The sequence below is a fragment of the Gobius niger genome (assembly GCF_951799975.1).
Source record: "Gobius niger genome assembly, chromosome: 17".
Classification (NCBI taxonomy): domain Eukaryota; kingdom Metazoa; phylum Chordata; class Actinopteri; order Gobiiformes; family Gobiidae; genus Gobius; species Gobius niger.
This window is the reverse complement of record NC_136868.1, coordinates 3,315,007-3,336,287: the sequence shown is the minus strand read 5'-3', so window position 1 is coordinate 3,336,287 and position 21,281 is coordinate 3,315,007. Positions and strand designations below refer to the sequence as shown.

The 21,281-nt window shown below is 42.6% G+C and overlaps 1 protein-coding gene across 1 annotated transcript in view; it reads left to right on the top strand.

Moving 5' to 3' along the window:
- Positions 1–20,831, top strand: part of naaladl2 (N-acetylated alpha-linked acidic dipeptidase like 2) — a 590,615-nt gene extending 569,784 nt beyond the window's left edge. The window contains exons 14-16 of the mRNA XM_079574900.1: positions 5,941–6,034; positions 13,083–13,281; positions 20,279–20,831. Of these exons, the coding sequence (XP_079431026.1) occupies positions 5,941–6,034; positions 13,083–13,281; positions 20,279–20,528 (543 nt within the window). The 3' untranslated portion in view covers positions 20,529–20,831. The remainder of the gene's footprint in view (positions 1–5,940; positions 6,035–13,082; positions 13,282–20,278) is intronic.
- Positions 20,832–21,281: the final 450 nt, after the last annotated feature.

Sequence of the window (21,281 nt, the reverse complement as noted above, 5' to 3'; positions counted from 1 at the left end):
CCCTTCGCTGCTGCTAACGCTAAAACTGGATGGATGCTACAAACAATGAGCCGTGGACAGACCTGGAGCCTCCTGGATATTTGGGCAGATGCACCAACACTACTGCGTTCGCGTTCAGCGAGAAAATGAACAGCCGCGGTCGTCGCAGCGCGGTGTCAAAGTGGAAAAAACTTCGCCAAACTTAAATGAAAGTACGAGACGCATTAAAGAAAAGTGGAGGATCAAGACCAAGAGTTTGTTCCGTGGACATAATGGAAACAAACAGCTCAGCAGACGACCCTTCATCCGCACAAAACACCTCTTCCTCAGCTGCTCCGGTGAAGCTGAGGTTAAAGGTCAGTGGTTTAGCCTCTCACGTTTCTTTTATTATCATAGTAAGCGTTTCATTTTTATTTCATTTGTTGTGGTCCTTGCTGTCCAATGGGAGCCTCGATCGCCACACGTGTTTACAAAATATAGTTCTCTTGCAAAAAGTACAGTCTGAATGCGAACTGCACCAAACAAAACAAAAAAAAGTTCGCTTCTGATCCGGAACAAACAAGCGGAGCAAAGGACTTTTCTGGTCTGAACACACCCTTAAACACAGGTCATATATAAAGGCACAAACTGTGTCTGGTCTACATGGAACCGAAGGCCAAAGCAAAAAAGATGAGTTTTTAATTTGGTTTTAAACTCCTCTACAGACCACTGAGAAGGCTCGGTCACCTCTGGACACACAGACAAAAGGAGCTGGTCTGCAGACCTCAGAGCTCTGGAAGGACAGTTGAGCTGCAGCAGTTCTGACAGATACTTAGGTGCAAATTAGTGGTGTGACGTTCATGACCGAATCTTTAGTGTCATTTATGAAAAGAGTCGGATCTTTGTCGGTTTTTCGTCCAGTTTTACACAGATGCAACAGAAGAGACGCTAGAAAACAGCAGAGGGATCACGAGGGAAATGTGATTTTTTTTTTTTCCCCGTTACACTAATGCGACTTGACAAAGCAGTTGTTGCCTCTTAAATTCGTTTTCCCGCTCGTTTTCTCTAAAATTACATGAAATGAGCCAAGATTTTGCTCCCATTAAAGAGTCATGAATCCCATCACTTTTGCAGAGAGTGACTATCACACCAAATGGCATTTACGACTTGGATTTTCTCTGGATTTACTCATCTCTGGATTAGTAAAATGATGTAAGATTACACACACAGGGAGTAGACTTGATGGGGAATCATAACCAGCAACAGTTTTGTGTCACCTCAAAAGAAAAACTGTCATACTAGAGCACTTAAAGGGGGGGTATTATGCATGTTATTATGTCATTCCCTCATTAAAAACATGCCTGAAGTGTTGCCTTGGCACATTCACGTATTTTTGAGTAATCTGTAAAAACTCTGATGGCGGCCATTTTAGGGATAGCTTTGCCTGAGTCCTCCTAGGAACGCCCCCACCTCCTGGAGACGCCTCCGAGCTTTCGTCACCAGCCGAGTAACCAACCACTGCTCCTCAGCAGAACCCCCTCCCCACTGATGCCACAGACAGCGTGTGGAGGGGGCGTGTCGGAAAGGGTCAGAGGTTCTTAAAGAGACAGAGGCCTATTTCAAGACATTCACTACAGCCATTTTGAGAGAGACATTTTATACAAGGCAGTTATTCTGATTTACTGCATTTACAGACCAACAGAAGGTTTGTCATCATTGTAGTGTGATATAGACTGGTGCTATGTGACTGAAAAAAAGCAGAATACCCCCTCTTTAAAGAGACTAGATGCACGTTGGTCATTTTATACTCACTACTGCCACCTCAGGTCTTACGTGTAACTGCAGCTTCTATATTAAGCTCATGCATGACGGCACACCTGTTTGAGTGACAGTGCAGGATTTTAGAGGCAGTTGTGGTGAACAGATCAACATCTAGACACTAGGACATGGCTGGAACATGTGGGGGAGGAAAATACTTAGTTTTTACATTTTTAAACTCTGTATAGTCCCTTTAACGTTTTACTTTAACAGCAACACTGAGGTCCATCATTACAACACATGTCAAAGTTTCCATTTATTAAAACAGTTACGTTTTAGACATTCCTTTTAATTTACAAGTTTGAGGCATAGATACAGACGGCATCGTGTCATAGAAGGGGGCGTGGCCTTGCGGAGCCCATGCAAACTTCCGGAATAAGGTGAATATAGATACAGACATGTTTGAAAGCAGTTAAGGGGGAAAACAATGAAAATAGAAAATCTAAACTTTCTCTAATTATTAAAAAACTATACTAGGCTACTGAATTTTTAATATAGTTTTCTGCTAAATAAATATACAATGACATGTGGAGGGGCAAAGTGGTACAACAGCCCATAAACACATAATAAACGGAGAATGCTAAAATCATGCTTCATGGTTGCAGCATGCTACATGCTAGCGTTAGCTATGACTGCCTTTCCCCCCCCGCTTCTACTAAACAATCCGCTGTGAAAAACCATCGATGTGAGCCCGATTTAGACTTGACTTTATTTGTGTGTGATGGAATTTATATTCCGCCAGAAAACAGCAAACAGAATGAATAATTGTGTTTCCCAAAAGACACTTCCTTCCCCCACGGCGAGGCCACGCCCCCTTCTATGACGCGTTGTCGTCTGTATCTATTATTACTAGGAATTGTTTTAATGTTTTTCTGTGGTGTTTCATTATTCTGATTACATTCATGAGCCAGAACAATAATAGGGATAGAAGGCTTGCGTGGCTTAACTCTGAGCCTTGCCCGGATACCTCCTCGTTTGGCCCTTTCGTTTTGTTTCCTGTAGCGCCTCCTGTGACGCCTCCACTTGTAGATCTCAAACGTATTGTTTTGTTGCTCTACATCAATTCTATTATAATGAATTGCAAAACTAATACATCGTTTAACCTCTTTCCAACTGTCGCACATATAGGATGATTACAGTGAGTGATTTCAGGAACATTTCCCTCACATTTTCTCAGGATTGCCGCAGTAAAAATGCTTGAAATCAAGAAGCGAGGTAACGGACACGATGGAGAACAATAATCCAGTGCGATTTTTGCATTATTCCAATCCCTTTCCATAACAGCGTGGCCCGGTGGAACAGAAGGTCGAGATAAGTACGTTATTAATAGTCTGTCCTCTTCTGTATGTGAAAAGCAAATGCAAATCTGCGCCCATATATCCTCCGTGGTGTAAGAGAAGGAGCGTGGGCTGACCACTGAGTCACCGCAGCACAATGAAACCCAAAGATCACTTGGACAAAGGTCATGTGAGGGGGGGCCCATTTATTCATAATGTCAACATATTAAAAATGTATGGCGCGGCGCAGCAGTGCAGCGCCAAATGTTAAAGTGACATTTCCAAGTGTCCGAGCGCCTATATTACATCTTATATATCGATTCTCCCGGTCAAAACACCGGCGCCCGTATTTCCCACACGCTAAGAACGTCACGCGCTTCCTTTGTCGCCTTTATTGATTTCCTGCTCATTTTTTTTTGTGGAGATTTCAGCCACGGATTACTTGCTCAAGTTCGGTGTGGGCGGGAGACGGCTCGCTTAAAACAAAGATTCATCTGAACCTGTGTGGAGGAGCTTAATGAGACAGTCGCCCTTTTCTTACTTAAGGCGAGACACGGCAGGTGAAAGTGTTGATTTTTCACGCAGTGGTCGAGGTGGAGATTTTTATCTATTTTCCTCCCTTTACATCTTAGTTTTCATGTCAGATATAAAAATGACAAAACTCTGATGTTTATTTTATAGCTGCTGCGCCGCGTCAAAAGGCCGTCTTTCCCGCGGGTTTTCATTCATAAATGTTGACAGATTTTACATCCACGTGTCCTGCTAAGGGGCCCCGTGATGACGCTTTCACCCAAATATGGTGTTTTTCCTCCTACGAGACGCTGGAGCGGAAAAGTGGAAGAACGGGCCGAGCATGCGCACTCGCTACAAAACTTCAGGGCTGGTTTTCTCTGAATGAGAGAAGCCGCACTCGGGCAGAGCCTGAGCCCTTATAGAAGCTCCCACAGACTCCACACTTTACAGGCTGAGACACAACAACATTTTGAAGGTTTTTTCAGAGGGTTTTTTTAATATCTAATTCCTAGCCTGATTTATTCAGCTTTGAAACCAAAAAAACAGGCGGAATTTGCGTTTTTACAGATTTTTTCACTGATGATTAGTTTATTGAAAGACTAAACAAAATATCCAAAATCCCCTCTGAGAAAATCTGAGTTACTAATATGTCAATAAAATAAAACCATAACATTTAATCTGGCTCATTATTTTGATTTCGTTGCCCAAAATATAGGCAATTTTGGCCATTTTCATGCACAAAATTCCTTATTTTTATGTGAAAACATAAAATGACAGAAAAAATGCAACACATTTTTTTCTCATATTTATATCTGTGATGTTCAGCAAAAGCTTCAAATTGACGTCTCTACATTTATTTTTTTCCCTTATTCACCTGCAGTGTCTCGCCTTAACTTGTTACTTGCCGTGTTACTTGAGTCTTCTTCTTTTTGTAGGAAAACATTCTTTATGCCCCATGTGTGGAGTCTGCGTCGCTTTGATTGATCGATGTCGTGTTTTTGACACCGAAGGCCGACGGTGACAGTAAAAAATATTTCATCAGATTTTGATAAAAAAGATAAATGCCAAAATAGTCTGACAGAAAAGGTGAAAAGTTGGATAGTACCTTTATCCATCAGGTACAGATGACGGCTTAAGAACATTTGTCTTCGATGGAAGTTTCCTGTACAATCGAGGGCTTACACAAACTGATTCATTTGTTCCATCATTGTTGTGGCTGTTTACTTTCTTTCTTTGCATTAATGAGCTGTACTTGTGGACGCAAAGATATTTTGTCCAGTGTATCGTCCATACGAGCCCGGCATTTTGAGGGTCTGTAAATGAACATTTTCCAAACTAGGTCCCAGAGTGGAAAGATCTCAAAACGCCGTTTACGTGGCGTCGTTGGCGTCTCCGCAACTTTGACTTAAACGATGACATCAAAGCTCCAGAGTCTGTGATCCATAATCTACTGACCTTATAATGAGTTTTCCTCCTGGATCTATGATGGTTTGACTCCGCCCCTCTTTGCTCCACTGCCGTCCACAAGCCACAGGTGACGAGTAGAAAAACACGAGTCAGTCTGTGTTTTTGGACTGACAGGTTTTTCTGCTTTAGTCCCGTTACGTCTGAAGAATAAACTCTCCTCCTCGTCTCTTCTGCAGATCCTAAATCCTAGAATCAGTTTAATTTTCACTGTTTATATTCCACAAAGGTTTACGGCACATGCCTCTACATCAGACCTGGGCAAAATACGGATTTGATTCCGTTTGGTACAACTTGTAGAGCATAAATTCATAAGGATGTCATAAAAGAAAGTACGTCTCTAGCCCATTCCTGTGCGGAGTTATGATTTTTTTTTTTAAAACATCTCCGACTCAATTCAGGCTTCTCATGTGGCCCCTTGTGAAAATGAATTGCCCAGTGCCCGCCCCTGCTCTACATCTTGTTCTATTATCTGTGTTTGCGTCACAGCGCCTCACGCAGGCCTAGAAGAGGAACTGCCTCGTTTTCACAGACCTGAGTCGACCCATGTGGACAAACACGTTTACTGAGCTGCTTCATGCTTTCTGAAAACATCAGTGTTTTGTCTTTGTGTGGATACAGCCTTAGTCGGTGGTTCTCGAACTTTTGTCATAAACCGTTTGTCCCGACTGAAGTGCCCCCAGGCCTCAAGGAAGAGCAGATCAGGACTAAACCGGGTCTAAAGTGGATTCAAGTTGGACTAAAAAAAGTTAGCTCCAGTGGCAGACGTACCGCGAGTCTAGTTTTCCTTCATCCTTGCGTTGTCAGCTCACCATAGAAACAACCTTGAAAGAAAGAGACCTCAGAGGAGCCGAGGAGGAGATTCTCTGTGAGCCTGTGTTAGTATTGATGTATGTGTTTGTTTGCGCAGATGACGGCAGAGGCCATCCTCCGTCTGGTGAACGACCCCGTGCTGCCCTTCGACACCCTGGACATCGTGCTGGACATTCAGAACAAACTCAGAGGTGAGGAGAGCCACAGACAGAGGAGCGTATTATTAACGAGAGGTGGAGACTGTGCCGAGTCGCAGGTTCAAAACAGAGAAACTCGTGTCCGTCAGAGAGTTATGACAGATCAATGTGCAAAAAAACAAATAGTACAAGTACAGTGATGACATGTATAACACGATTGGCAGGTTTGGAACTTAAAGGATCTATATCATGCTATTTTAGCCATTCCAAAGTTAAGTATAGGCATTTATATGATATATTGTACCTCTACCATTATGGAGCACTCATTTTTGTGATAAATATAAGTGTTTTCTGGAGGTATTTTTCGAACCCGGAAGACACAACGCTTCGTTCCAGTTAACTCCGCCCCCTCTCTCTGCACATACAACTTTACCGTAATATAAATAAACAACAATAAGTGAAGTTACTTCACGATGCAGTTATACAGAGTTGACATCTGCAACACAGCTTCATAAATGGCTAACACACATGCTAATATGCTAACACTCATGCTAATATGCTAACACACAAGCTAACCCGCGTTTGGATTGACTCACCCTCTGCTCCATCGCTGTTTACATTGTGGGACTCGCGTTGGTTATAAAAGTTAATCCACTTTGGTTCTGGCGAAGGTTCACCAAACATCCATCAGTGACAATCACAGAAAAACAATATTTTGGCTGATAGTCGCTGAATCCCGGAGAAAAAAACAGCTGAGTGGCCTCTTCCTGAAAAAGGTTGAATAAACTCCGTAGCCAAACGCGCTTCTTTTTCTCCGTGACATTATCGTTAGTTAAGAATGAAGAACAGATGTGTCAAGAGTAGGTAACGAGCTCCATCTTCACAGCTGCAGCGCAAACATGACTGATCTGTTCAGACGCGATGTGTTTGTTTTGGCCACAGCTGACCTGGAAGCACCTCGGACACTTCCTTTTTTCTTTTTTTAATTATTTTTTTAATTATTATTTTTTACTCTTTGTTTCTCTCTTACGACAGAAATAATGAAAACGCTGTTTTACAAATTAAAATCAGGCCGTAAGCATAGAATTAAGACATTACATTACAGACTTCGAGCACTTCCGTTCCGCTGTTACGACACAACTGAACACTCAGTCGTTCACCAGGAGAGGGAGGAGCCTCAGAGAGCAGGATTCAGGAGGATTACTGAGAGCTGCGTGAATGAAGCCACAAACCACTCTGGGGGTGTTTTTGATAAGGAAATAGCATAACAACATGGCTAAAAGCTCCAAAAAGTCGATTTTGCATGATATAGGACCTTTAAAACGATGGAAGACAAAAGGTCCTTAATTTGTCTCTCTAGGCATGGATGTCTTTGGCTAACTTCCTGTTGGTCAGTGTAGGGTAAAGACTACTTCCTGTACACATTTAAAATATTAATAGTACATGTAATACCCTCGAAACGATCAACAACTATTTGAAACTGTTTCAGTTTGTGCAGGACTATCAATGCTTTCTGAACATATTAACACACATTTAAAAAAAATACCGCGATAATACCGAAAACCGTGATAATTTTGGTCACAATAACCGTGAGGTAAAATTTTCATACCGTGACAGCCCTATTCTGAAATAGGGATATTGCACGAGGAGGCGTCTATTATCTATTATTATGATAGTAATTCTGATAAAGGACACCTTGGAGTGCATTTTCCTGCTTTGAACTACTGTAATCATATTCAACGGCAAACTACAATAATAGTTACCTACGGTGTAATACTGGTAGAAGTAACCACATTATACTGTAAAATTTAAAGTAAGACTTCCTGAACATTTATTCATGTCTTTTCCTGTGAGAATTCACGGTAAATCAGCTGTTTAAGAAAACGGTTTATTACTGTAAAAAAGAAACATATTTTTACTGTGATTTCTTACAGTGTAGATGTAAAATAAGAGGTTTTTTTTCTTATCCGTCCTCTTCGTTGTGAGGTGAATTGAGGAAATGTATCTTGTTTTGAGCGGTTTTCACTCATTTAGACACTTTTCCTGACCAGTTCTAGGGTAAATCTCGCTTGAAATAAGAAAGTAAAATTGCCAATGAGACAAGACCAATTTTCTTTCCCCATTGGCAAAGAAAATGACCTGAAATAAGGACGAAATGTATCGAAACGAGTCAGAAACATCTCAGAACAAGTGAAATAATATAGGACAAATGCCCAAGAACAACTTAACTAGTCAAAACAACTAAAATTTGGATTATTATGCTCAAATTGAGATGTTTATACTGATCTAGTTCAATACTTACTACTTACTACTTATACTCTTTACCGTAAATTAGCTATATTGCTAAAGTACTTAAAATAACAGCTTGGAACCGTATAAATGCTGCAGTATTAAACTTTTAACGGGGGGTTACCGTGAGATGGTGAACTACTGTAATCATATTCAACCGAAAACTACAATAATAATTGCCTACGGTGTAATACTGGTAAACTATTATACTGCAAAATTTAAAGTAAGACTTCCTGAACATATATTTATGTCAATTCCTGTGAGAATTCACGGTAATCAGCTGTTTAAGAAAACGGTTTATTACTGTAAAAAAGAAACATATTTTTACAGTAATTTCTTACAGTGTAGATGTATAAGTAGTTATTTTTTTTCAGTCTCCCGTCCTCTCCGTTGTAAGGCGGCTGCTTCGCCGCACCCTCAGAGCTCAGTCCCCGTGCGAGTGGGTTAGCGCCGCTTCATTAGTTTGGCTGCACGTATCGATCCCTCGGCCTCATTATTTCAACACAAACGACCTCCACGCTTTTGTGAACCTCAGATCAACGCCGCATCTATTCTCCGCGTGGGACCTCTGAACATACACGCCCCCCCCCCCCCCAAAAAAAACAAAAAAAAACAAAACAATCATCAATTTCTCATCGTAACTTTTCAAAGGGCAAACATAGCAGACACTCACCGTTACATGAGACGGGAATCCAATAGAATCAGAGACAGAAAGTCCAAGGTCTTTCTGGCCTTTGGAGCAAAAAGAACAGAAAGTATTAAATAGATAAATAAACTCATCAGATAAATGGGCTTAAATTCACAATGAGATTCAACTTTTCGGCATAGTTTTGAGGCGAGGCCCTGCAGGTGAATAGGGAAACTTTTTTTTTTAATTTACAGATATCTAATTTAAACATGTGGTCATTCCCTTTCTTGGAACTGTACATTACTGAAAAAAGGTAATATATTTTTGCAACTCGTTACTTTTGTGATATGTTTCCCCCAGCAATGTTTGTTGAGCTTTGAAACTCAGAAAACAAGGTGACGTTACATTTAAGTAACCCCTTAACTCCCACCTGAACCGAGCACATTTTCTCCAGTTTGGCTTTACCCCAATCCATAAGCTTCTGGAAAAAAGGTGTGAAAATAGCAACAAAACTGAGACGAAAACAATGATGAAAATGTGAGAAAAAAGTGAGAAAACTTTGACCAAAAAAGTGACGAAAAAATTACGAAAAACTGCCAAAAATGTCACAAAAAATTTACAAAAAATGTTTAAAAAAAAGGGCAAAAATGTGATAAAAATTTGACAGAAAATGACCAGAAAAAATGACAAAAATGTGTCAAAAAGTGACAAAACATTTACAAAAAGTGACAAAAAATGTATGGAAAAGTGGCAAAAATGTCACAAAAAAATGACATAAATGTGACGAAAAAATGACGAAAAAAATGACGAAAAAATGCCGGAAAAAAAATGAGCAAAAACTGACAAAAAGTGACAAAACATTTACAAAAAATCTGAAAAAATTGACGGAAAAATGACAAAAAAGACAAAACAAAAAAGTGATTAAAAAAAATCACAAAAAAGGAAAAAAATGTGACAAAAAAACGACAAAAAAAAGATGACAAAATGACAAAAGTTACAAAAATGAGTTGAATACCCCCCCAAAAAAATAATGGAAAAAAAATCTGATGACGTGAGGAAAAACATCCATTTAGATGAGTTTTGTAGATCTTAGCTTTCAAATGAGGCGTTACACTGGCCTACAGGATTTGGGTAAAGCTGAACAGGAGAAAATGCTCTCAGTTCAGGCGGGAGTTAAGAGGTTGAACAGATATTTCCACTGATTACGAGCTCATTCAAAAATCTAATATATATAAAATCCTTTATGAAAAAATCTTTGTAACTAATATATCAGCAAAATAAAACCATGCATTTAAACCTTGAAAAAACCAAATACCCAGAACAGCTGGAGGAAGTGAAGTCTGGAATCTCCTCTTTTAAAATGATTTCTTAGTCTTCCTGTTCACCTTGACTCCACCAAACACACTTTCTTGGCACATCCGGTATTCCGAGTAATACCCAGTTGTAAAAACCTGATTAAAGCGTATCAGGACGTCCGCTGCCTTCCCTCCTCGTTTCCCTGATCACTAAATAACCCGCCTCCTGCCGCGCGACGTGGCCCGGGCTCGTTCGCGGCGCAGAAACGGAGGCCGCTGCATATGTAGGAGCTCTTTAGTCAAGGACCGGCTGCAGCCTTGAGGGGGCATTTGCATAGGCCGATAGCGGGCCGTTAGTATGCCGCTGCCGAGCCGGGCCGGATTACGAGCGCAGACCTGTCCTTCAATACTAATGTAACCTTCACAATCGGGAACAACAAAGGATTTAGCCGGCATGCCTTCATTAAGAGCGGGCGGTATAAACAAAGTGTCGCCGGTTGTGAGGAGGCAAACATGAAAGCAACATTGATATTCAAAACATAGCGTAGTGTTAGAGGTTCTTGTAGGTAATTTGGACACAGCTGCAGCACAGACACCATGAGGGATGGTCTGAAATAGAAACTGTTATTGTTATATGTATTGATTTATGGTCTGGAACAGCTATACCCAAAGTCCAGTGGGTCACGGCCGCCTCGAGGTCCAATATTCCCCCGTGGCCTCTCAACAACATAATGTTTTTTTTCATACATTTACAACCCTTTAAACGGCAAGTGACTATTTTTGGTAAAAATATGGCCTCCCTGCTGTACATCAGTATAAGGTAAAGAAGCATGTGGTCCTCACTCAGCCAATCAGAAGAGATCACCCTACATCACATAAACAACCTGCTTTTGAACACTTCAAAAACATGTGAACTTGTTATTGATTTTTGTCACAATAGGAATCAGTTGCCTGTTACTATCCAAGATTCTGACGTGCAGATTGTTGAGAAATGTAAATTCTTGGCTGTGACTCTTTCTCATGACTTGAACTGGAGCTCACATACGATGAACTCTGCTAAGAAAGTGAGACAGCGCTTCTTCTTTTCACGCAGGCTTCGAGAATTTACCCAAAATACTAGGATTCTTCTGAACTTTTATTATTGTGTAATTGAGAGTGTCCTGACCAGTTGTATTACAGTGTGGTTTGGTCTCACTCTGAAAGAGAAGAAGGCTTTGAACAAAGTGGTTCTCTCAGCCTCAGGACCATCGGCTGCTCTTGCCGCTCCTGGAGGCCACATATAAAGCTCGACGACTGAATCGAGCTTTACAACCTGCAAATGACGCCTCAGGCCGCCCGGCTAAGGCCTTTTCTGAGATGCTTCCTTCAGGGAGAAGGTATCGCTCCATCATATGTTCTACTGATCGACATATTAACAGTTTCTTTCCTCAAGCTGTGATCACTTTAAACAAGGCACTTTAAACAGGCACTTCTATTATATTTATCTGTGTGGACTTTTATTGTACAAAATTTTGCCCTCAGGCTTTTAATGTGGCATTGTTTGTTTGTTCTGTTTTTTATATTGTGTCTTTTTACGTGTTTTACATATCGCACTTTGAGCTCTTTGCACATTTTTTTCCAATGTGGTTTTTCAAACTGCAAATGGCCAATAAATGAATCTGAATCTGAATCACAGATCCCGCCTCTGTGGCATTTGACCAATCAGCAGAGACCGGTCGCGCTCTCCACTTCCTGTTTTCTCTGAAGTCTGAAAAAGTCTGGCTAAATTCATGCTACATTTCTTTACATAACCTGAAAACTAACCGTGATAAGTTGATGAAACTCACACATTTTGTTAGTGAGTATTTGGGCTCAGTGATGATGTGTTGGTTTTGGAGGACGTAGTGAAATAAGTGAAATTACAGCATAAAAAAAGGGCAGGCACCACATTTGATCATACAGGTTCACTTAAACCTAAAGTTTATTTGTTTTGTCCATATTTGGACATGCTCGTTGCACCGATTATTCATACTTGCAGTATTTTCTTCACAAAAACAATTAACTCTAGGACTACCGTAAATGCTCTAATATAGGCCGGGGCCTTTATTTACTCAAGGGCATCTAGGACCAGGCCTTTATTGGAACCAGGCCACAATTAGAGACAGGCCTTTATTTCTATTTGAGCAAACGGACGACCAGGAAAATGAAGAAAAACGAGATTTGTGTCCATTTGCACCTAGAGGCTAAATGCTAACACCGTCTGTGCTGTGTTTACGTGACTGAGGGCATACGTGAAGACCAGACAGGTACAAATGAACTCGTCTAAGCTCAGGTAAGAACATATCTCAGTATGTAAAAACGGTGGCCTATTCCTTAAAGAGGGGGTATTCTGCTTTTTTCAGTCACATAGCACCAGTCTATATCACACTACAATGATGACAAACCTTCAGTTGGTCTGTAAATGCAGTTATTAGAATAACTGCCTTGTATAAAATGTCTCTCTCAAAATGGCTGTAGTGAATGTCTTGAAATCGGCCTCTGTCTCTTTAAGAACCTCTGACTCTTTCCGACACGCCCCCTCCACACGCTGTCTGTGGCATCAGTGGGGAGGGGGTTCTGCTGAGGAGCAGTGGTCGGTTACTCGGCTGGTGACGAAAGCTCGGAGGCGTCTCCAGGAGGTGGGGGCGTTCCTAGGAGGACTCAGGCAAACCTATCCCTAAAATGGCCGCCATCAGAGTTTTTACAGATTACTCAAAAATACGTGAATGTGCCAAGGGAACACTTCAGGCATGTTTTTAATGAGGGAATGACATGATAACAGGATGTAAAGCTTGAAAAAGTCCATTTTGCATAAGACCCCCCCTTTAAAGAACAACGTTACCTTATGAGCATCATGTCTGTGTGTTTTCAGATAAGTCCTCAGTCCCGCCGCCGCTCCTCCGCGCCGCGTCCTTCCTCAGAGACCACGTGGCGTTCTTCCAGTCTGAAGTCATGCGTCCCGCCAACGACCCCAAAGAGAGGGACCCGGCCCACGTTCGGATGCTCAACGACGTCCTGCGAGACGTGGAGAAGAGCTTCATCGTCGCCCGCGCTCCTCCGGGGATATACAGGTCAACCTCACCTCACTTTCTTCTTCTACTACTCTGGATCTGTTTGCACACACTGGGTTGTCATGGTGGCGTTTAGTTTATTTTACTGATCGCTCACAAACTCCACGAGGCCACAAAGTAACTCAGACAGATCCGCAAACTTCATCATTATCCTTATTGTACGTTTGTGTAAAATACTGCGTCTCAGCGGCTCCTGCAAACTTAGTATCAAGATGAAGGGTTTATTTAGGAGCTGTCACGGAGGTTTAGCGCGGGCCTTTATTGTGGCGTCCCCTGATAACAAACAACACCTTCAAAGTCAGATGTGATTCGACAGTCATTTTCCATTATTCATAAGATCCGGTGCACGGCGCCGAAAAAAGCAGCCTCCGAAGAGTCCGTTATTGAATAAAACATTGATTAGTGCCAAATAAAAGAGGCGCGCCCGCTAAAGAGGAGGGAGGTGTGCCGCGAGGTGGAATTCGGGGCAGTGTTTCCGATGATGAACGAGAGAAAAAGCAAATCTACGCACAGCACATCAATCACTGAGTATTAGGGGAAGGTGGGAAATGGGGAGCGAGTTTGTGAAGATATAAATATTCATTAACCGGGCAGTTATGTAAGTCACACATGGACTTTTAGGAGCCACGGCGTTTGCATTTGCGGTTTGTTGCTTGTGTGTGTCATAGTTGGATCATCAAAGTTTCCCTAAGTATCACAGGAGAAATGTTTTGTCTTTCAGAGCACTGCCGCTGGCTATGGGCGGATTCCTTTCAGTCATGTGACTTTTGTTGTTGTGGCGGCCATTTTGAATACTGTAGAATTATGCAGTACTACAACATGCAACGATATCTCTACTCAGGATATAAATGAAAGGCAACTATAGACAGTGGCATTATTATGTACTCGTAATCACTGCTCAAGAGGAACGGCCGCAGAGAAGCACATTTATGTGGTCATACCGCCTTTGCTCTGCCCAATCCTGTCAGACCTTGGAGGCTCAGCAGGGAAGGGCCTGGTCGGTACTTGGATGGGAGACCGTTTGGTAACACCAGGAAGCCTAGCGAATGTAGTGAGTGAGTGAGTGGTTGGTGGTGGTCGGAGGGGCCGATGGCGCAGACTGGTTGCCTCGCTTCCGTCAGTCTACCCCAGGGCAGCTGTGGCTACAATAGTAGCTTACCACCACCGAGTATGGAGTGAACGAATAGTGCAATGTAAAGCGTCTATGAGTGTCCAGAAAAGCGCTATATAAAACCAATGCATTATTATTATTTATTATTATGTGAAGAAACCAGTGAGTCAGTGTTTAAGCTGCTCAAGATGTTAGCATGCTACCGGTTAGCATTTAGCTTCAACAGCTCAGCTCTGACCTCTCTAAGAGAAAGCCCTGAACCACAGGATACAACATGTGACAGAGGTCAGAGCTGTTACTGTTGTATTTCCTCAGTGTTCATAGATGTGGCCACACATGTGTTCATTGTGCTGAAGCCATTGACAGTTGATTGATGACAGTTGCTAACCGGTAGCATGCTAGCGTCTTGAGCAGCTTAAACACTGACTCAGACTGAGACTCTGTTGACATGACAAAATGTAAAAATGCCAGAGAAAGGTTTTCTGTTGCCTCTTTGATGTGTTCATTTAGTCTTCAGAGTGAAGCAGATCTTCTGCTGCAGCTCCACAGACTGAGCTGCTACGTCTGTGTCACATTTACTGGTTATTTCACATAAACGTGCGTCTCTGGGGCCGTGTTTAAACTGTTTTCTTCATGAGCAGTGATTACGAGCTCGTAAAAACGCCACTGTCAATCAGTTGTCTTTAATTTTCATCCTGAGATATTGTTACATGTTGTAGTACTGCATAATGCTGCTTCGGTATTCAAAATGGCTGCCGGAACTATGCGTGATGTCACTGTAACGTTTGACCTAAATAATACCTTAATTTGAGTGATGTCAGATGATATTTGAGGACAATATAGAGCACATGATGAGTAGTGCTGTTCTATATGGGCTGCTCTGTTTTCAGGAGGGACTGGCCCTGTGAATCTGAACACGTGACACAGAAAGCAGTGCTTTGTGCTTCTGCCTTTTCTCCTCTTTGGTTTAAAGTTTGTCATGGCCGAGGGAAGTAAAAAAAGGAAGACTATGTCTGAGGAGGCAAAAAAGAGAAGGTGAGAAAGGGATCGCACAATAGGCGAAGGTCTCCTTGTCTTTAGTCAGTCCAGGACTTTTTTATCTTTATCTTTTATCTATTCTTTATGATGGTCTCTGGGACGCTCCAGGATCAATTGTTTTGTAGGTTTTCTGGTGAGAAGCAAAAAATCTAATTTGAACTAAAAGGAAAGGAAAGGGAGATGATTTTCATGGGATCCGTTTCTGGAGCTCTGGGACAAGTTTAAACAAGCAAATGTATGAGTGAGTGAAAGGCCTTTTTTGCTCTGTTTTTTCGTTTTGTTTTGTCTGTTGTGTTCAAAACATGTCAAAACTTCAATAAAAAGAAAAAAAGAAGCACCATGAATAAGATCTTGATACATGAAGCTTATTAAGTCCCTATTCTTCCTGTTTGATGCTCGGAACAGTTTGGGTCAAAGCAGTTTTTATCTCGTATTGAATTTACTTGACGTCTTTGTGTGGCTTATTCTTAAATTAATTCCCTTTTGGAGCAAAGTGCTGCTGAACTGCTTCCATATATCACCGAGTAGGACTGTGTGTTCAACATGACAGTATAAAGTTTCCAAAGTGCTTTGTACTTGATGAAGCCTTTGACATTTCTTTTTTTCTTTCTTTTTTGTAACACAGATGTCACGTCGTGTCATTTTCTCCGACTCGGTCACTAATTGTACGTCTTCTGCAGCCCGCGCTGTTGTGGTGTCACTTACGCGCCCGTGCTGTCGGCTCCTCGTCCCGATTGGAGCAGGATGAATGTCCCCCGTGTTTGGTCTTGTTCACAGTTTATGGCAGTAATAGACACGTTAATTGTCCTCCGCTCCCATTAGCATCCGAGCTAGAATTAGCTGCTCCATCATGCTCAAAAAACATTAGCCGTAATGGCAGCCATTTATAACGAGTTACCGTTCAGTCACAGGAGCGGCCCATTAGACTGAGAGCAGCCCACGCTTCTTTTAATAGACCTGTTTTTTAGGAGGTACGTGCGGCCTGGAGTGTGCAAGGACTTTTCTTTTTTTATTCTTTTTTTTTTTTTTACATTTACTCTAAAAGAGAAAAAAAATGTTGTTGTTTTTAGTATTTTTATCTTTTTTTTTGCTAAAGATGTCAAATGTTCACACACTACAGCCGTGGTAAAGATGGGCTCATGTTTTGAGACTGTTCTGAACCAACACTTTTGTTTGCTGTGTCTCATAAAAAATATTTACCATTGATAAAGACGTCAATCCGGGTATTTCTGACGTATCCCCTTCCAGTTGTTCCATTAATTCCTATGGACGTCCATCCATCCATTTTCTTCCGCTTTATCCGGGGCCGGGTCGCGGGGGCAGCAGTCTCAGCAGAGATGCCCAGACTTCCCGATCCACACACACCTCCTCCAGCTGTTCTGACCCCGAGGCCACACCAGGCCAGCTCGGAGACATAGTCCCACCACCGTGTCCTGGGTCTTCCACGAGGCCTTGTCCCAATAGGACATGCCTGGAACACCTCCCGCGGGAGGCGACCAGGAGGCATCTGAAACAGATGCCCGAGCCACCTCAGCTGCTCCTTTCGACGTGAAGGAGCAGCGACTCTACTCCGAGCTCCTCCCGGGTAACTGAGCTCCTCACCCGATCTTGAAGGGTGCGCCCAGACACCCTGCGAAGGAAACTCATTTGGGCCGCTTGTATTCGCGATCTTGTCCTTTCGGTCATTACCCAAATCTCATAACCATAGGTGAGGGTGGGAACGTAGATCGATCGGTAAATCGAGAGCTTTGCCCCGACTCAGCTCCCTCTTCACCATGACAGACCGATACAGCGACCGCATCACAGCTGACGCCGCACCGACCCGTCTGTCCATCTGTTTGAATAAATTGTTTATAATATGTCGTCTACATTACAATAAATAAACACGTGTGGGAACGTGAAGCTCCACCAATCAAAAGCCTCGTAGTAGATCATGGGACTCCTGAGCATCCTGGGTAATGTAGTTCTAGGACGAAGGCTCGCCGTTAAACTGTATTTTTTTCGTAAACTAGATCAATCTCATACGTGCTTTTTCACCTGCATCTGACTTAGGTTTACTTCCGGACTGTGGAGCTCTACAGTGTTCGGGAAAATCCACAGTTACCATGGAGATCCGCCATGTTTGCAGCATACATTTTCCATAAACTAACATCAGCTAAAACAGTATAAAAAGTAAAGAAAAAAGCTGTGGGGCGACTCCGTTACTGCTGGTAAATCCATCTAACTCACTGTGGCGTTCAAGTGTTTTAATGTGAACAATAACTCCAGTGTTTTAGCTTTTAAAATGTCTATTAGTTTATAATTGCTGCTAATCCCATGATGCTTAGCGACATGACATCACATTCCCGAACTCTATGGACTGACAAAGACATAAACTTTTATTCCAATCTTGGGCAAGTCGAAGATCAGTAACAACTTTGATCTGGATAATTTTTGTATAAATAATACTTTTTTATTCCTCTGCCACGAGACTTTCAAATAAAACCATATACTCTTAATTATGTGGTAGTATTGCTCGTGTCTTATGAGAAGCGAAACACACATAAGATCCCCTTCCCCTCCCCATTGTGCACTCACAAGACCATAGCGAGGTGGTGTGAGACAAACAGCCACAACACTATCGGTTTTGGAGTTACTGTGTTTGAGCTCCGTGTGTGCTGAAGGTCGTGCAGTGAGCGTCCTCTCAGATGAAGAATCACTCTATTTACCCCATAAGGCCGTCCATTCAGCCACTTCAAACAGAAATCAATGCAGTGGAGCCCGGAGCACGGAGCCCAGTCACTAACAAATGACTGTGTGCTGCCCTATAGGCCTCTCTCCGGGTGTTTGTGCGCGGGACGTGCAGCGATACAGGCCGTCGTTCAAACAGTGTCTCTCAGCACAGACGCTGAACAGTTTTGAGGACTTTAGTTAGAGCTACAGTCGCCACGTCAGGTCTAAGTTCAGCAACATTATGAGTCCAAAGATTGAGGTGAGCTGACAATTATACTGACCAACTTATCCCATCAATGTATTGTTTTGTTTTTTTATTCCAGGGTGAAATAGTGAGAGTGCACTACAGAAAGTAAATATCAAGCATTGGCTTAAATGACTTAAATTGAGGAAATGTATCTTGTTTTGAGCGGTTTTCACTCATTTAGACACTTTTCCTGATCGGACCAAGTTTACTTTGCTTGTTTGAGGACATTTCAGACCAGTTCTAGGTCAAATCTCGCTTGAAATAAGAAAGTAAAATTGCCAATGAGATAAGACCAAATTTCTTTCCCCGTTGGCAAAGAAAATGACCTGAAATAAGGACGAAATGTATCGAAACGAGTCAGAAACATCTCAAAACAAGTGAAATAATTTCGGACAAATGCCCAACAACTTCTTAACCAATCAAAACAACTAAAATTTGGATTATTATGCTCAAATTGAGATGTTTATACTGATCTAGTTAAATACTTTTTGCAGTGTGATAATAACAAATATGGACTTTGTCGGAATCAGACTTCGACATAACAGCATAAGCAGATACACACGGGTAAAACAGAGGATTGTGACAATTAAAGCTGTGCTAATAACTCGTTTACCTTAATAAACCCTTTCCGTAGTCCCTCTGAGGGTAATACAAGTGTTAATGGGATGCTTGCAGGGTCTTTCATCTCCCCCTGGTGTCTTCGGCCAGAAAACCACACTTCCACCGGGTCGGAGTCACCAATACACGCTAATGGAATCACGAAGAAGAAACTAGCAATGGGCAAAGCTAACTGTGGGCTAGCGTCACTTTAACAGTATTTACAGCCAAGTTTGAGTGAAATAAATGATCTCCATTGTGTAATTGGATGCACATTATCTCTCTCCTGTCAGCGTAGTGTTTACTCTCGCGGACAATTAATGAGTAAGAAACGCAACATGCTACGACACCTGCAGTGGCGCTTGTAGCATCTACGGGCATGAATTACATAGTACTGCTTTAATGTAATAACCAGTAATAATTATTATGAAACTGGCCGGTAAATTTATCGACGCTATTGGCTCCACAGAGTTAGACTTACCCCGGGATTCCACATCATCCGCCTGTGCGCTCAGCTCCGCTCCGCTCCCCCCGACTCCGAACGGCTGCGACATCAACGCCCACTGTCTCCGCTTCAGCCCGCCCCGGTCCTCTCCGCCAGTGCTCCAGCTCCACGAGGAGCACGCGCACAAAGCAGCGACTTTGAGAAATAAAACTCCCAATAAAATAATAAACAACTATAAATGAGCATGCGAGCTATACCGCGTTGGAGCATGAAGCCTGTGCCCCCCTCATGCGCGAGGGAGTGATTGTTTTTGTGATAACAAACTCCACAGAGGGAATTATCGAGGTCACTTTGTGTGAAATAGTGACTTTTTCGTTAAAATAAAGTCCGCTCGGAGGGTATTTACTTACTGAAAATACGGAAATTGTTGTCGTTCTCTTTCCCGTTTGGTGCGATCTGAGCGGTGGAGCTTGATCCGGCCAGAGCTGACGCGGCGCAGACGGACCTGAAAATAGGGTTGATCCGTATTTTTATCGTGGCGAGGCGGAGAGGCGGAGAGGCGACGTAGGCCCCTCGGAGCGGAGTGGACGATGTGGAATGTTTCTGAACGTTCAACATAGCAACGCATTTGCTGAGGAGGTCGGGGCGGAGTGGAACGCAGTGGAGCGGAGCGAGCACGGAGAATGTGGAATCTGGGGGTTAGGCCTGAGCACTGGACTAATATTACGATTGTATTATTATTATGATGTGGATTTTGTCCATGATACTTTGTCGAGATACATTGAGTACAACCGAAAGCCTTTTTAAAATTATGTGATATTTTCTTCTCTTTTCTTTTTCTCTGCAGGAACTTGTTGTACAGCCTCCCAGGAAGCACGGCAAAGTTTTCCATCCTCCGTTTCTCAGAAGACGCCGTTCTCTTCTGTAACCACAGCGACTCCAGCGGGTCGAGCGCTCCAGCAGAGCGTTCGGATGCGTCCTGCTCCGGTGCGAGGGAGCGGGCTCTGGACTTGATCCTCGGGGCCATGCACTCTGCAGACAGGCTCATCTGCTTCGGGCTGGAGCTGTTCGAGAACTACCCCGCAGACAGGAAGTAACACAGTCCTGGAGAGACTGTGGCCCGGCAGACGTTTTATCATCGTTCATTCTATACGGAGGGAGTTCGTCTAGTATTGCTCAAAGATTTTATGCAAAGATTCTCTCAGCAATCAAGTTCAATGTCAATATTTCTTTAACCAAAACAGTGGAGATGGCAGCTTTAGGAGAGATACTGTTCAGTTCTAGTTCCAGTTCTTCCAAAATTCCTGACTTTAGCAGGGCTTTAGCCTGTGTGAAAGTGGCTTAAGAGTATTTTCTTCTTATTACCATCTATCAAAAGTTTTTTCGTCTCTTTTACAACATTGATTGAAACAGCTGTTGCGCAATCATGTTGAATTCTCCCACGTTTAAAATAGGAACCAAGTTGCTAATGACTCATAATATCTTTAGGTTTTTCTGTCAAAAACAACATACCGTAAATGCTCAAATACTGGCCTGTATTCCATTAGCGGCCGGGTCTCTGACAGAGGCCGGGTTCGCGGCTGGCGGAGGCAAATTAAAGCCGGTCTCTAAAACAGGCCGGGGCTTTTATTAGAAACTATAGCGGTAGAAATATTCCCCATGTTAGGAATTTGTCTCATAGGAAGTAACAAACGGGAACCCGGGCCGAGGGGGACGCTGTGGAGGAGCTGATCCGAGCGTAACTTTGACACAGATTTAGCCACTTTTCAAACCTCCTGTGACGATATTTGGAAACAGGGAAAGCAACAAATGTTGTGTGACCCTCCGGGGTTTTAATAAAGTCTCCATTG